The sequence below is a fragment of the Eschrichtius robustus genome, chromosome 3, assembly GCF_028021215.1.
Source record: "Eschrichtius robustus isolate mEscRob2 chromosome 3, mEscRob2.pri, whole genome shotgun sequence".
Taxonomy (NCBI): domain Eukaryota; kingdom Metazoa; phylum Chordata; class Mammalia; order Artiodactyla; family Eschrichtiidae; genus Eschrichtius; species Eschrichtius robustus.
In genome coordinates, this window is record NC_090826.1 from 59,114,718 (window position 1) to 59,131,213 (window position 16,496).

The 16,496-nt window shown below is 43.3% G+C and overlaps 1 protein-coding gene across 2 annotated transcripts in view; it reads right to left on the reverse strand.

The window, feature by feature from the left end:
* Positions 1-16,496, reverse strand: part of WLS (Wnt ligand secretion mediator) — a 106,386-nt gene that overhangs the window by 37,109 nt on the left and 52,781 nt on the right. For both annotated transcript variants that reach the window (XM_068540089.1, XM_068540091.1), the window contains exon 3: positions 3,725-3,849. In XM_068540089.1, coding sequence (XP_068396190.1) covers positions 3,725-3,849 — 125 coding nt within the window. The remainder of the gene's footprint in view (positions 1-3,724; positions 3,850-16,496) is intronic.

Here is a 16,496-nt window from a genome sequence, read left to right on the forward strand (position 1 = left end):
ACAAAACTTATTTAGTCTAATGCCACTGGCTTGATTATGTGGCTCACCCAAGGTCCAAAAGTCATGGCAGAATTGGGTTGAGGACGTGGGTCTCCCAAGTCCAGCCTCCAGCTCTGATGCAGAGGAGGGTGCGTGAGTGCAGCAGGAAGAAAGGAATGCTGTTTTGCCTCAGACATGCCTGAAGGCAGGCATTGTGCTGGGATAAGGAGGGCGCTGAACTTCAAGCCAGGAGGCTGAAATTCTAGTCCTGACCTCACCCCTTGCTGGGTACCTGGGGAAGGTCATCCACCTCATTTGGCCTCACTTTCTTCCTAAGTAAAGCGAGAAAAACATAATTCAAAAAGAGTCATGTATCAAAATGTTCATTGCAGCTCTATTTACAATAGCCAGGACATGGAAGCAACCTAGGTGTCCATCATCGAATGAATGGATAAAGAAGATGTGGCACATATATACAATGGAATACAACTCAGCCATAAAAAGAAACGAAATGGAGTTATTTGTAGTGAGGTGGATGGAGTCAGAGTCTGTCATACAGAGTGAAGTAAGTCAGAAAGAGAAAAACAAATACAGTATGCTAACACATATATATGGAATCTAAGGAAAAGAAAAACAAAGGTCATGAAGAACCTAGTGGCAAGACGGGAATAAAGACACAGACCTACTAGAGAATGGACTTGAGGATATGGGGAGGGGGACGGGTAAGACAAAGAGAGAGAGTGGCATGGACATATATACACTACCAAACGTAAAATAGATAGCTAGTGGGAAGCAGCCGCATAGCACAGGGACATCAGCTCTGTGCTTTGTGACCACCTAGAGGGGTGGGATAGGGAGGGCGGGAGGGAGGGAGATGCAAGAGGGAAGGGATATAGGGACATATGTATATGTATAACTGATTCACTTTGTTATAAAGCAGAAACTAATACACCATTGTAAAGCAATTATACTCCAATAAAGATGTTAAAAATAAATTAATTAATTAATTAAAAAAAAAATTATACGATCTCTGGGGTTCCTTCTAATGCCCCGTCATGGGTCTCTGTGTGTTCTCCACTTCCCTGTCCTTACAGAGAGGGTAACACCACCACATGAGACAAATTTACCTAAGTCCAACAAATGAGAGAGACACACAGGGTCCTGGGATCCTGGCCTGGCCTACCTGTCTCAGAGACAAATTCACTGTATCCTGCTGGGGACTTTTCCTTATTCACTGAGGTTCTGCCTCTGCCAGTATTTAGGGCATTTAGGAAGAAAGATTTCCTTCTCTCTCTTCCTCCCTCCTTTTCCTTTCCCCCACGCCCCTCCGCCTTCCCCCAAATCCAGCATAAGCCTGGCTAATTAGGACAAATTACAGCAGGTGGCAACTTGACTTTTATTTTTTTTAACTTCACAATCCACCAGGGACTAAAAAGCTTTAAAGCAATTTCTCATTTAATCTTCAAACTCAGGTCTAAATTTCACTGCAATCAAAAAGCATAGATTTGATGATTCATTTCCTTCACATTTTTCAAGGTTTAATATCTTTCTTGAAAGGCATCAGCACACCCTAAAGATAATTAAGCAACTGTCATTAAGAAGCAGTTACAGTCTTCTTAACCGCCTCCCCCTGACTCTGCTTCTCAGTGTCCTCTAAGTGTATACGTAAGGTGAGAAATGACTTTTCCCTTTTCCGAGGTTGAAATTCCATATCCAAAAGCTTTATATCCTTTAGCTTAGACAGCCAACCAGTCTTATCTCTGAATGATGAGGTCAACTTTTAATTAATTTCCTCCACTGCATACAAAGATCTAGAAATATTACATATTTCTCTCCTGCTACCTCCAATTTCTCTTGACCATTCGTTTTTACCTATAGATTGCCCCCAAAGGCCTACCCGAAACAATTCCAGATGGCTTTTGGGTGGGGGGAACCCTATATTTGACCATTCAGCAAAGGGTCTACTGAAGTGATTTTCAAACTTTATCAAGCTTAAGAGAAGGAACTGAAATCCTGTTAAAACACAGATTCCTTGGTCCTACAAGCTGAGATTTTGATTCCTAGGTTTGGGGTGTGCCCTGGGAATCTGCATTTCCTACAAGCCACCAGGTGATGCTGACGCTGTTAGTCCTTAGACCACACTTTCCATAGCTCTTGTATAGGGAACCTGGGGAGGGAGAATTAACAAACACCAGGTGCCCCAAAAGATGCTTATGTGTAGGGTGCATGGTTTGCCCATGAGAGTTTTAATTTATACCTTTTGTCCTGTTGGCCCGACTAGTGAAACGTGTCCCAGACTTGATGTTAAGTGATAAGGTTCATTATCTCATCTGGTCCTTCTAAAAATTCCCAGGGCAGGTATTATTATCCTATTCTGCAAAGGAGAAACTGAAGCTTGGACAGATGAAGCAAGCTTGCCTGAGGTCATGCAGTCAGTAAGTGAAACAGCCTGGAAGTGAAGCCAACTATGTTTTGCTCCAAATCCAGGCCTTTAACTAATGTTCATGAACCTGCCCGGCCCCGTCTTACTCCTCTTCGGGGCAGGATGGACCGGGCAGGGGCATGGTACTCAGAGGCTTCAACCTGCCATTCTTACCATTCCACAGGGAGCCCCAACTTTCCAGTTATAGGCAAAAGTGAAGTTAGGAAAGGCCAATGTTAGGAGAAGAGAGGAACTAAATCAGTCAACAGAGCGAGTACTACAAAGTAGCCCAAATCCTTCAGGAGCAACTGACCTGAAGATGTCAAGTGACAAATGACATAATCAGGAATGTGCTTCAGTGCAGTTTGGCCTCTCATGCGTTTCATGCAAAGAAAACAAGACTATTTATGTCTGTGAAGGGACATCAGAGATCACCTAGCTGGTGGTGCTCCTTGTCAACACTCTTGAGGAATGTGAGTAGCCATGAGTAACAGTAACTACGGCTCCATTTCAACTTTACAGAGACTTTCAAGGGGGTGAAGGGGGTGGTGAGTGGGGAGGGGGACAGAATCTTGGGGAGGCATGTGTGAGGGCAGCATGTGGCACTGGAAAAGGGCCCCTCACTAATTCTGATTTGGTCCTTATACAGACAAATCCCACTATCCTCTGAGGGTCACTGAGTCCATGCCTGTATTTTAATTCCTAGAGAATCTAAGGACTTTGTCCAAGAGAAAGTGTCTCCCTACTCTCAATGAAGGATAGTGGCTTTCCTCCCCTTGGTGGTTAAATGAGTCTTCCTGGAAGAACCAAAGAAAGGAGAGTCCTAAAAGTATGTAAGAGAACTGAGAGGTCTCAAAGGAAACTAGATTTCTCCCTCAGGTCCTCTTTTTGTCTGTGGTGTTTGTTCCCTGGGATTGTTAGTCTTCACACCTGCACACTGACTTTGGCAACAGAGATGCCGATGAAACAGAGAAGCAGACGAATGCATTGAACCAATATGAACAGATTTGTACACCTAAAATTAACTTAGCAATGATCTTCAAACACTTTTTGTTAATATCCAAAGAACCAAGAATTTACTTTTATGGAGGTATTTCAGAGAAACAACTAAATCACTTCAAACAGACATTCCTTCTTCTGTTCTTTCCTCCTTTGCAGGGACATGAAATATCTACATTGCCCTCTTCTAGGACAAAGGACGGTGACTACTAACCTTTGTGGGTCACGCATGCTTAGGAACAAGAAATGTGTCTGAGCAAATGTTCCCACATACCTGGAAACCAAATAAAAAAACCCATCAACTGAGACTTCAAGGTACCCTACCTTGGGTGAGGTGAAGGTACATTTGAGTTTCCGGGGCACTCTCTCATGGGCCATTTCAGTCCACTCAGCAAACATATCATCTCGGTAAGCCAGGGAAACGTCCATGGAAACTTCTGCATTTTCTCCTGCAAGAGAAAGGATGCACAATTCAGAAACAGCTTCTGGGAAGATACTTTGGAAACAGTTTAAAAATTCTTATAGGCTCTACCATGGAAACCAATAAGACAAAAGAGACGTATCAGTTCCTATCAAATGCCAAACCTGACTCTCCAAACCTGAGGACTTAAAAGTCATAGGATGACTGTCTAAGCTGGACGTTGGGTCCCCTCCCATAACCAACTGCTCTGCCAAGGAGTCAAAGAGCATCCACTTAAATTCCTCCAGAGACAGGGGTCTCACTGTCTCTGAGGCAGTTCAAATGGTCAGATTCCAACTCACGGTCAGCATTCATCCTCCTTAACTTGCACCACTGGTCCTAGGTCTGCCTGTAGGAGTCCCACAGCAGATGAGGTCCTTTTTCCACAAAAGTTCCTTAGGTACTTGAAACCTGCAACTCATCTGCCTGTGTTTCCTCTCCTCTCTGATAAAAATGACCAACTTTTTCAGCCACCCCTCAGAGACATGATTTAAGTACCTTGGGTGCTTTCTTCAGGACACACTCTAGTCTGAAAGCATCCTTTTTAAAATTACCCACAGGAAGCTCTCAAATATAGGCTCTGCTGCTTCTCAAAACCCCTTCTTCAGAGTATGGACAAAGTTAATATAAGAGGTAAAGGGTTTTTCCAAATTAAAGACTTATACACAGACAGGAATATAATAATAAGTTCATAATTGTGCAAAGGAACGTTCACATACACTTCCATATCAATAAGGACCATGAATGGGTTTAACTCACCATAGAACTCATTAAGGAGATTAGAGTAATAAAAACTGCCTCTATCCATTTTGTCTGTTTTATACTCTGTTGAGCAAGTTCAAGAACAGAGGAGTCTTAATGGAGGAAAAAAAGCATAGACTACATTTCCAAAATGACCTTGGTGAGCCAGCTCCCACTGGGGTTATGAGACTGGGCTCAGTTCTAGGCTCTGGAACCTGAATATCAGGTCACAAGGGAAACATAAGAATAACTGCCGTCTGGAAAATTAGGGCTGTTCTTTCCACTGACCCAGTGTGGCTTGAAGACAATTTGACAGTGTGGTGAATCCCTGGTTCTCTGAGGAAATCTAGGAAGATAAGGAAATAATGCAGGAAAGAAGGAATTTGAGGCCATTCTGATATAGACCAAACCTTCATGAACATCAGCACCCGCTCCTTTATTAGTATCATTTAAACCCTCAGTCACTAATAATGAACTATCAGAAAGAGAAAGTAAAAAAAAAAAAATCCCATTTAAAATCACATTAAAAAGAATAAAATACCTAGGAATAAACTTAACCAAGAAGATATAAGACCTATACTCTGCAAACTATGAAATACTGATGAAGGAAACTGAAGATAATACAAAGAAGTGGAAAGCTCTCCCATGCTCTTATATCAGAATAATTAATATTGTTAAAATGGCCATGCTACCCAGAGCTATCTACAGATTTAATACAGTCCCTATGAAAATACCCATGACTTTTTTCACAGAACTAAAACAAATAATCCTAAAATTTATATGGAACCACAAAAGACCCAGAATTGCCAAAGCAATCTTGAGAAAAAAAGAATAAAGCTGGAGGTGTCACCTTCCCAGATTTCAGACTATACTACAAAGCTACAGTAATCAAAACAGCATGGTACTGGCACAAAAACAGACACATAGATCAATGGAACAGAATAGTGAGCCCAGAAATAAACCTATACACCTGTGGTCAATTAATCGATGAGAAAGGAAGCAAGAATATACAATGGAGAAAAGATAGTCACTTTAATAAGTAGTGCTGGGGAAACTGGACAGCTACATGTAAAAGAATGAGATTACAACATTTCCTCACACTGTATACAAAAATAAACTCAAAATTGATTAAAGACCTAAATGTAGAACATGATACCATAAAGAAGATAACATAGGCAGAACACTCTTTGACATAAATCACAGCAATTTTTTTTTGGATCTGTCCCCTAAGGCAAAAGAAATAAAAGCAAAAATAAACAAATGGGACCTAATTAAACTTAAAAGTTTTTGCATGCAAAGGAAAGCAATGATAAAACAAAAATACAGCCTACAGAATGGGAGAAAATATGTGCAACTGATGCAACTGACAAGGGATTAATATCCAAAATATACAAACAGCTCATACAACTCAATATCAAAAAAACAAACAATCCAGTCAAAAAATGGGCAGAAGACTTGAATAGACATTTTTCCAAAGAAGATATACAGATGGCCAACAGGCACATGAAAAGATGCTCAACATCTCTAATATTAGAGAAATGCAAGTCAAAGCACAGTGAGATATTACCTCACACCCATCAGAATGACTACCATCAAAAAGTCTACAGGGGGCTTCCCTGGTGGCACAGTGGTTAAGAATCTGCCTGCCAATGCAGAGGACACGGGTTTGAGCCCTGGTCTGGGAAGATCCCACATGCCGCGGAGCAACTAGGCCCGTGAGCCACAACTACTGAGCCTGCGCGTGTAGAGCCTGTGCTCCACAACAAGAGAGGCCGCGACAATGAGAAGCCCGCACACCACGATGAAGAGTGGCCCCCGCTCGCCGCAACTAGAGAAAGCCTGCGCACAGAAACGAAGACCCAACACAGCCAAAAAAAAAAAAAAGTCTACAAAAAACAAGTGTTGGTGAGGATGTAGAGAAAAAGGAACTCTGTACACTGTTGGTGGGAATGTAAATTGGTGCAGCCACTACAGAAAACAGTATGGAGGTTCCTCAAAAAACTAAAAATAGAACTACCATATGATCCAGCAATTCCACTCCTGGGTATATATCCAGAAAAAATGAAAACACTAATTCAAAAAGATACATGCACCCTAATGTTCATAGCAGCACTATTTTCAGTAGCCAAGATATGGAAGCAATCCAAGTGTCCACCGACAGACAAATGGATAAAGAAGATGTGGTATAAATATATATATATAAATATACATACATAAATACACACACACACACACACATAAGCACACACAATGGAATATTACTCAGCCATAAAAAAGAATGAAATTCTGCCATTTGCAGCTATGTGAATGGACCTAGAGAATATTATGCTTTGCTTATGTCAGAGAAAAATAAATACTATATGATATCACTTATATGTGGAATCTAAAAAATAATACAAATGAATGTATATAGCAAAACAGAAACAGATATAGAAAACAAACTAGTGGTTACCTGCAGGGAGAGGGAAGGGGTGTGTGGCATGTAAGGGGTATGAGATTAAGAGATACAAACTGCTATGTATAAAATAGAAAAACAACAAGGATATATTGTACAGCATAGGGGATTATAGCCATTATTTTATAATAACTGTTAATAGAGTATAATCTGTAAAAAAAAAAAATTTTTTTTTAAACCTGAATCTCTATGCTGTATATCTGAAACTAATATAATACTGTAAATTAACTATACTTCAATGAAAAAATAACTAGAGATAATAAATCTCAGTCAAACATGGTGAATTGGCTACTTATGTTTTCCTCCTCTCACTCCTGAAACTCCACAAAAAAACAGTAAAAGAACACATAGGATATTAAATCACAAGGGGAAAAAAAAATGGTAGTGACATGAGCAAACCAGAGACTGCACCAATTTTTTCGAAGATGAAAAACAGATGGAGTAGGATTTCCTGACAGCCACAGAGATGGGCACAGCAGAAATGCTACAGAAGGGATACTTTGGAAAAGTGAGCCAACATGTCCAATAGACCCCCAAGCCACTTAGAACTGGAAAGCACCAGGTGTTGCATAAGACAGAAGAGGCAAGATGTTGACAACAGGGTAGCGGAGACCCCCAAGCCACTTAGAACTGGAAAGCACCAGGTGTTGCATAAGACAGAAGAGGCAAGATGTTGACAACAGGGTAGCGGAGTCAAAGTCTGCACACAGAATCGCTGGAACCCCAGTTCTCATCCATCTTCCCATCTCCACATAGTCCAGGAGACTCTGGACTTGAGGACACCAGGCTGTGCAGAGACCCAGGGCTGAGAATGGATAATAAGAGTCTGTATAAGAAACTGTGGGATGCCTGGCTTGGCAGAAGCAATGCTCAGAGTTTGTATATCCTCCTGGTTAGGAACCAGAATGGCTACAACTGCTTGTCACTTGGCAGCCTCAGTGGTCCAAAGAAAGAACTGAGCAGAGCTCCCATCTGTGAGTTGAATGTTAGGCACCAGGGTACCTCCTTTTCATTTCTAACATTGTGATTAGGAATTGGGACTTTCAACTCTGTCGAAAGGGCACTTCCAGAACCACAGAACTCAACAGTATAAATCTGAAAGGTATAAAGGAAGTTATCAATTCTCATATTGCACTCCTTGGAGGACCAGGGTTCAGAGCAGCACTGGCCTTAGACACAACACAGCAGGAGGGGCCCTGAATCTGGGGGCCACACTTTTAAAGGGTCCCGCTCTGTCTGGCCCTTTTCCAGCTGTTCTCTTCCTCTCCAGATGAGAAGACCCTGAAGTGAAGGGGACATGTCCATCAAGAGCCTATCCCCTCCCCCAATTTTTAGAACATGGTCCAGGAACTCAGGACCCCAGAATACATACCCAGACAGCTCTGAGCCTACTTCCACATCATGGGACTGGGTGGGACCTCTCCCCCAGATCTGGCCTCCCAGAGGGAACTACACAACTACTTGTGTACCCTTGGGCTCAGGAGTGCTCAAAGGGCTGCTGTTTGGAGGAGGATATGGACAGAGATTGAGCTTGGAGGGTGGGGTGTCCACACAGAAACACACTCTTTGTATGGGACGGAGCCAGGGTTGGGAAGAAAAGACATCTAGAAGCCCACACTCCCTGGTCCATCACATTTTTGGCACAGAATTCCAAGGCATCCAAGAATCTTAAATTCACATCCAGACTTCCAGTGCATTACAAAAGTAAATTTGTTACAATTGGATGATAAGACTTATTTGGCTTAACAATTTGCTAAGCCAAGTTCATCACTTTAAAATATTTAGACGTGTGGCAGCCATGCCTTCATAGGTACTCTTACTTTGCGCCCCACAAATGTTAGGAGTGGGCCTGGTACAGAGCAGGTGACTCAGGGAGAGAAAGGGCCAGACAGACTGGCCTCCTGGCCTGCTCCCTGCTTTAAAAGTTATTGCCACCTGTTGGGAATCCCCAGACTGTTTTAAAATATGCTGTTAAAAACAAAGAAAAATTTTAAACACTGTTTTCATGTACAATTACTCTGTGTTAGACCCTCGTGACTTCCGTGCTTTCATTTAAATGACCTCATGGAACAACTTATAAAGTGGGCATGGATATTTCCTTTTGATTAGTGAGTAAACCGAGGTCCTCAGATAGGAAGTGACTTGCCTGAAGTTGTATTATTGTTGGTAACATGAGAAAGAGAAGTATTTTGAAACTGTCTTAAAAGACAACCACCTTTTTTGTATGGCTTAAAGAAAACTGGGTAACTTGTGATGAAAGAAGCCCCTCAAACTAGTCACAAAATATGAATAGGTAGGTCTTTAATAAAAGCAAGTCTCCGCGTGTACACTGTCCCCTTTGGTCCTCACACCCATCCTATAAAGAAGAGGTTAGTTATATAAATTGTCCAAGAGTACGTGGCTAGTAATTGCAGAGCTGGGCCTTAAACCTCAGTCCGGATCACCCCAGACCCCACCACCCTCTATTACCTTTGCTGGTAGAAACAGAATTCAAAAGAAACTTAACAGTTGCATCAAACACACTGCGTACAGAGACCACTCAACTCTGACCAAACACAACTTTCTACAGGAGAGAAACACAGCACTACTTCAGAAAACTGACTGGAGGAGAGTGATGCGACGCCCTCAGCGTGGAGTTGGAAGCCTGGGGACGCTTGTGCTCATGTTGTGGATCTGGCCCTAACCAGGTGTGTAGTCAGGGACAGGAGTGAGCCCCGTGGACTGGGGGCAGCTGCTTTCAGCTCCAGCCATCATCGTAAGGCAGCACAGGTCTTCCGACCAGACCTGCTGCTTCTTTCAAGAGAAGCCAGAAATTCAGATGGCTATACAACATCTCTCAATCTTTAAATGTCAATAACCAATTTGCTAAAAATAAAAGGAAACAAAACCTCTGCGCAGGTCAGCTAGTGAGACATCAGGCAAGCCGTGTCATTCTTTGGGGGGACACTTATCATACTCCCCCCCACACCACCGTTCTTTTCTTTCCATTTCAGCATTAGGCGAAGTTCTTTCTAAAGCTTTCTATTTTGGTTCATGAACTTTACCACATGCTCTGCCTAATCCTCACACATCACCTCCTTCCTTCCTTTGCCATCTGGGGGCAGGTGTTATCATTCCTGTTTGTGAGGCAGAGAAGCCAAGACTCGGAAAGCTTTACCCCTAGAAACATCAGACGCTCAAGCTTCTAGAGTTTCATGGCGTATAGTTCTTACAGAAACCACAGGGAGAATGGCCGGTTCAAGTGGCCCTCGAGCCTTCGCTGGCTGGACTCTGTGATCTCCCCTACCCACCCTGCCATGAACATTCAGGTTCCTTACCCTGTTGGAATAGGACTTGCCTCCTAGGATTCTGTGATCATTAAATTAGTTACTACCTGAAAAATCCTTAGAATAGTGCAGAAAGCATGAAGGGTTAGCTATTGTTTTTATCATTTTATTAGGGAAGTGAAAGTCAGTCTTATACTTACTTTAATTCAAAATAATTACCGGGTTTCAGGGACATGGATCCTCCCACTATGAACCCGTATCCAAACCTGGAACACAAAACTCAGAAAAAGGAAAACACTGGGCAGAGAAACGCAGCAAAGCTCTGAAGTCAGCCACCAGAATCACTTTCTCTTCTGTCTCCAATGGACTCGGAAACAAAGTTCAGCTTTAATGACTATGTTGCATGTAATAAAACACTGGTCTCATGACACCCCTCTCCTCCCCACAGAGATAATGAAAGTAAAGCATCCAATTTGAACTCCCTGGGAGAATGGCAGCAAGGCCAAGGCTACCTCTGGCACCTGGAGAACCTTCCCTATAAAACAAGGACGCTGGTTATACCAGTTCCATGGGGTAAAGTTGTGAAGTATCAGCATAGGGCATTTATAGATTTGAAATGCATGGTTTTCCGCACCTAAACGAGACCAGCAGCTTTGCTATCCTGTGGGTTGTCGGAACCTCGCGTTTCTCAAATGGCTTTGGAGACACATTTTGGTTGCAGGGAAAATCCATTCTCAATACCGGGAAGGGAGGTGTGGAAAGGCACACTGAGTATTTCCATCCTGTTATGGGAGCAGTGCTCTGATGTGAGGAACCTGCACTCCAGGGTTCCGGAGGAGCAGATCCAGGCTGCAGAGTATCATTACAAGCAGAAAGATCTGTGCCTTTCCATATTGGGAAGTATAGACCAATCATATCCTTAAGAAGCATTTATCTCTGTGTGAGTTAAAACGCCCTGCCCTTCATGAGAAAAGTGTTTGCCAATTAGTTTTCTGAAGACAAGTGGAAGGCCAGAGAGGTGAGCAAGTCCTTAGCATAAGCCAAAAATGGTGGGGGGGACACATAGCTAGGAAAACAGTGTGAGCACCTCAAGAAACCTAGGGCAGCTGCTTAATGTAAGAATGGCCCCTGGGAGGAGGGGCTGAAGTGATGAAAGATGAGCTTTCCTTGAGGAAAAAGAAAGAAAGTAATCAAAATGCTTCTTACTTACACTTTTAGAAACAGGTATTTGCCAGCCAGGATAGTACAAAGAGTTTGGAGGCCAAACAGATCTGCTTTTCAATTTAATCTTTATGTCTTCCTAGCTAAGAGACCTGAAATGTCTTAGTTTCCACCTCTGCAATATAGAAATAGTGGGACCTACTTCCCAAGGCTGTTGACAGGACCACTTGGCATATAGGTACTTAAAAATACTCACTCCCTTTCCATCCAGTCCTAGGATGGTTATATTATTGATCATTTAACTGGAAATAAAGGGGAAAAGGGGGAGGACAAGTTACATTAAGAGTTAATAAAGAATTATTTTATGGTTGTCAAAAGCTTTTCAGTTCCCTGAGAAACCTTGATTTCCCTGGGCCCTTGTTCTGGGAAAAAATTAAAGAGATTTCAAAATGCTCACATGCATTCCCACGTTACATAGGGGAGCTGCCAGTCACCAGGTTTGTTTGGGTAACCTCAGAAGGAGGCTGTGCAGACCAGCCTCCTCCCAGCCTCCTGCAGACATATAATCTGGGGTTATTTATGCCAGCATTCCTACCCTGATCAAAAACTCCCTGACCTGGCTTGTATTTTCTTGACGTTTTCAATTAAGGAAATAACAAAACCAACCCTGTCCTATATCCATGGTTAGGTCTGGCAAAAATGGACTCAGCTAATTATAAATTTGGTCTCAGCTGTTTTCTTAAGATGCCCTACAGGCCTGGGTGTAAGCAGTTATAAAATGAATGAGTACAATTATTTTGCAAACCAGCCTAACAGTTTAGTTCACACCACCTCTCTCATTTTTCCCCCATCACGTCAAGCATTTGCGTTGTGGAGAAATATTTTCCACATGTAGGAAGACATTTTTCTAAGCATCATCAGAATGATCCCTTGCTATATTCTGAAGCAGTATCTCCTAATTGAAGTAAGCTGTCTATGAAACATGACTAGGGCATGGGGGAATGTTCCTCACATCAGGCCCTTTGCAGTTAGAAAACATCCACTCACGCTTATTGCGCCCTACTGGACTGCTTAAAGGCTATACATTTGGAAAAGTATCTGGGGCATCGAATGTTTTGTAAACAAATGAATCTGCAGGACCACAGAATATAGAAAACATACATCCTGGTGTTCGCTGGGTTGTAGAGTAGCTCTTTCCCCTTCCAACTCAGCTCACTTGCCCTGAGGGGTCTCATCTGCTCTTGGGACACCAGCCACCTCTCAAGTTCAGATTCCTCTCCTAAGTTTCAAATCTGCACGCTCACTACCCACTGGATGGCTTTATTTCTGTGGTTCAGAAAAGAAAGCCAAACCACCAAATCTGGTCAATTCTCTCAGCTCATCAAGCCTTGCAGATTTACCCCCGTCTCTCTCCTCACCACCACTCCCCGTGTTCAAGGCCACCATCATCTCAGGTCTAGATGATGCAAACACATGCCCCATGCCTGTGTTTCACACTGTAGCCAGATAGATGATTTCTGAGATACTTTCAATGTCTTTACATTACCCTCAGTCTAATGTTGAAACTCCTTGAATGGCATAAGAGACTAAGATCTGACTCTTGGTTAGCATCCCAGGGTCTCATCTTGCAAACCCTTCCCTATTCCTGCCCCCCCAGACTAGTCACCTTAGCCCGCCATCCTGCCTCCAGCCTGGAAGATGGGTAAGAGTTCAGGCTCTGGAGAGACGCAGCCTGGAATCACGGCCCACCTTGGCCACTCGGTGGCCAAGTAGGCAAGGTGTGCAACAGTAGGCAAGCCACTGAACTTCCCTCTCTATAAAAGGGGGATAACAGTATGCCCATCTCCTATGGCTGTGAGGACTAAATGTGCTAATCACTCAGCACAGCCCTGGCATACAGTAAGCACTCAGTAAATGCTGACTGCTTTTTAAAGTCTGCTACTCAAGGTTACCTACACTTACTGCACTTGGGGGTCCCTGCTTGCAAACCAGGTTTTTAATAGGTGTCCCCTTTGAGAGGATGAATTACAAAAGAGCTTCTTTGCCTCTGGGCTGCAGACAGTACTCTGCAGATAGTGCCTGGCATTCCCACTCATGCCAGAACAACTCCTGCTCATCTTCTAGAATTCTACAGATTCATTCCCACCTTCCCTCACCCACTAAAACGGATGAAGTGCCCCTCCCTCTTGCTCGCACAGTACCCTGTGTGTCCAGCACTGTAACACGTATCCTACTGCAGTTCAACTACCTGACTACGTACCTGTATCTCTTTCCCTACCCACCTCTCACTTAGACTGAGAGGTTCCTGAAAGCCAGGGACTACCTCAGTCACAGCTATATCACCCATGTCTTTACAAAACAGAGAGTCATTAAATATTTGCCAAATTAATGAATATCATTCTTCTTTCTCCAAATATTCCTACAATCCAAAATTCCCTCCATCACTCCATCACCTCTATAACAAACGTGTGTAGTCTATAGTTTGCTCTGTTTTGGTGGCATTCACTTTCTTTTCCCCACTGCCTGCTTCCCTTCTCCCACACCCCGCCCCCGCCCACACACACACTCAGAAAAAAGGATGTTCCTCAAATTTGGCCAAGGGTCCCATCAAGAAGCAACATGCCTGTTCCCGGGACTGGATGGAAGGGGAGTGAGCCTGAGGGAGGCACTGTCTCCTTCCTCCCGTTCCATCTGAATTATAATATGGGGTTGCAGTAGTGTTCTGCTTGAGACGACTAGTAGGGGTAAAGGAGGAGAAAGGATGTAGCCACAGGGACTAGAAACCAAATAGTTCTCTGACTTGTTCTAGAGTTTAAGGTTTAAGTAAAGCAATAAAAAGATGGGTCTTTGAGGTGTGTATCATGCCTGCCCAAGTCTACAGGGATAAGAGAATAGATGGAACTACTGGCAAGAGACTTCAGAGAAGAAAAACTGTACAGCACCCATTTGGGTATAACACGTCAGGTCTCTGGTAATCTACTCAAGCCTATTTTTCCAGGACAGAAAAGAAGCCCATCAGGAACTCATAACAGGAAGTCATAACAGCTGGTGTGGCCACCAAGATGGAATAATATACCTGTGAAACCTCTAATTCTAAATGGACCATCCAATCCAATTCATTTTTTCCTCCACCAAATACGTTTAAGCACCTACTAGTTTCTATGCACAATAGTGGGGATGAAAAAGACATACGAGGAAAAGTCATTGCCCTCGATTGCTCACAGTAAGGTGGGGATGGCAGGCATATACATAAATAAGTATTATCTCATGTGGGTAGTACATCTAAAGTAGTTATATACAGTCAGTCCTCTATATACAGATGCAGAAGCTGCAGATATACAAGGCTGACTGTACTGCACCATTTTATATAAAGGACTTGGGCGTCCATGAATTTTGATATTCCAGTGGATCCTGTAACCAATCCCCCAGGGATATCGAGGGATGACTGTAGTCACCACAAAGATGTCAAGAGTGCTAGGTAGGGGGACAAGAAATGCAGCATAGAACACACGATCTTCTAGATTATCTCATCTAGAAGAGATGATGTTTAACTGTGAATCACAGGATGAGTAAGAGTTCACTAGGTAAGGAAGCAGGAGAAGAAATTATAGGCAGAGGGAGCCGCATGCCTAAAGAGTCATGGAAGCAAAAAATAGGACAGTGTAGTCAGAGAAATCAACTAATTCAATATGGCAGGGAATGGGAAAAGGAGTGGAGAAAACAGACAAGGTTGAGAGGAGGAAGGATTTTCTGACAAAGAGAAGAAACATGCTCTGAACGCTGCATTTTATTTATTTATTTATTTTAACATTTTACTTATTTTTTTTTTTTTGGCTGGGTTGAGTCTTCGTTGCTGTGCGCAGACTTTCTCTAGTTGTGGCGAGTGGGGGCTACTCTTCATTGCCGTGCGCGGGCTTCTCATTGCGGTGGCTTCTCTTGTTGCGGAGCACGGGCTCTAGGCGTGCGGGCTTCAGTAGTTGTGGCTCGTGGGCTCTAGAGCGCAGGCTCAGTAGTTGTGGCGCACGGGCTTAGTTGCTCCGCGGCATGTGGGAACTTCCCGGACCAGGGATCAAACCTGTGTCCCCTGCATTGGCAGGCGGATTCTTAACCACTGTGCCACCAGAGAAGTCCCAGCATTTTCTTTAGAAGGATGTTTAAGCAAAGAGATCTGGCAGCTGTGTGAAAGGCGGAGTGGGATAAGGTGGGGGAAGAGGTAGAGAGATCTAGAAGAAACCGCGGCCCGCTGCGCTTACACAGTTTTCAGCATGTTTAAGATTATTTCATCTCATAGTAAAGATCACCAGAAGGACCTTCCCCATTTTCCAAGGAATTTGAACTCAACAATGAACCAATCTTTTCCTAAAAAAGCTAGAGAAATCAGAACCATCCAAGCTGGCAAGTGTTAAAACACTGGAGAGCAAATGTGGCAACACTGCTCTTTCCTATTTGACCATAATCAACATAAATGTGGAGTGAAAACAAACTTGACAGCCAAGGGAGGGAAACACACAGTGGGTTTCTTTGCTTTCTCCCCAGGACACCATCAGTGCACAGAGCATCTGGAATAATAGCCAATGTGATGGTTACGAAAATCTACCTGCCTCTCCCTCTCTCTCTGTCTCTCTCTCTCTGTCTCTGTCTCTCTCTGTCTCTCTCTGAATGCAATTAGAGAAGAGAGCTTCATTCACACTGAATCTAAAAATAGACGATGGCGGAGTTCACAGACTGACAGCTGCATTCTCATACAGTAACCAGGAGAGGAAAGGGATGGCTAATTTAACTTAACAACTCCCAAAACAAACAGTGCAGAAGAAGTCCAGGATAAAGAGAAAACACAAAGGTCACTTCTTCAAAGGGCTGGAAGAGGAATGGGGTCACTCTGTGGCAGTTTATTAGTCCTCCTCAAATCCAGATGAAACCAGTGAAGTAGTGTGCCCAGATCTGCCCAGAGTCCTTCAGACAGGAGCTCTGGCAGATGAAACGGCTGAAGAAATGCAATCAAGATCAGGCAGG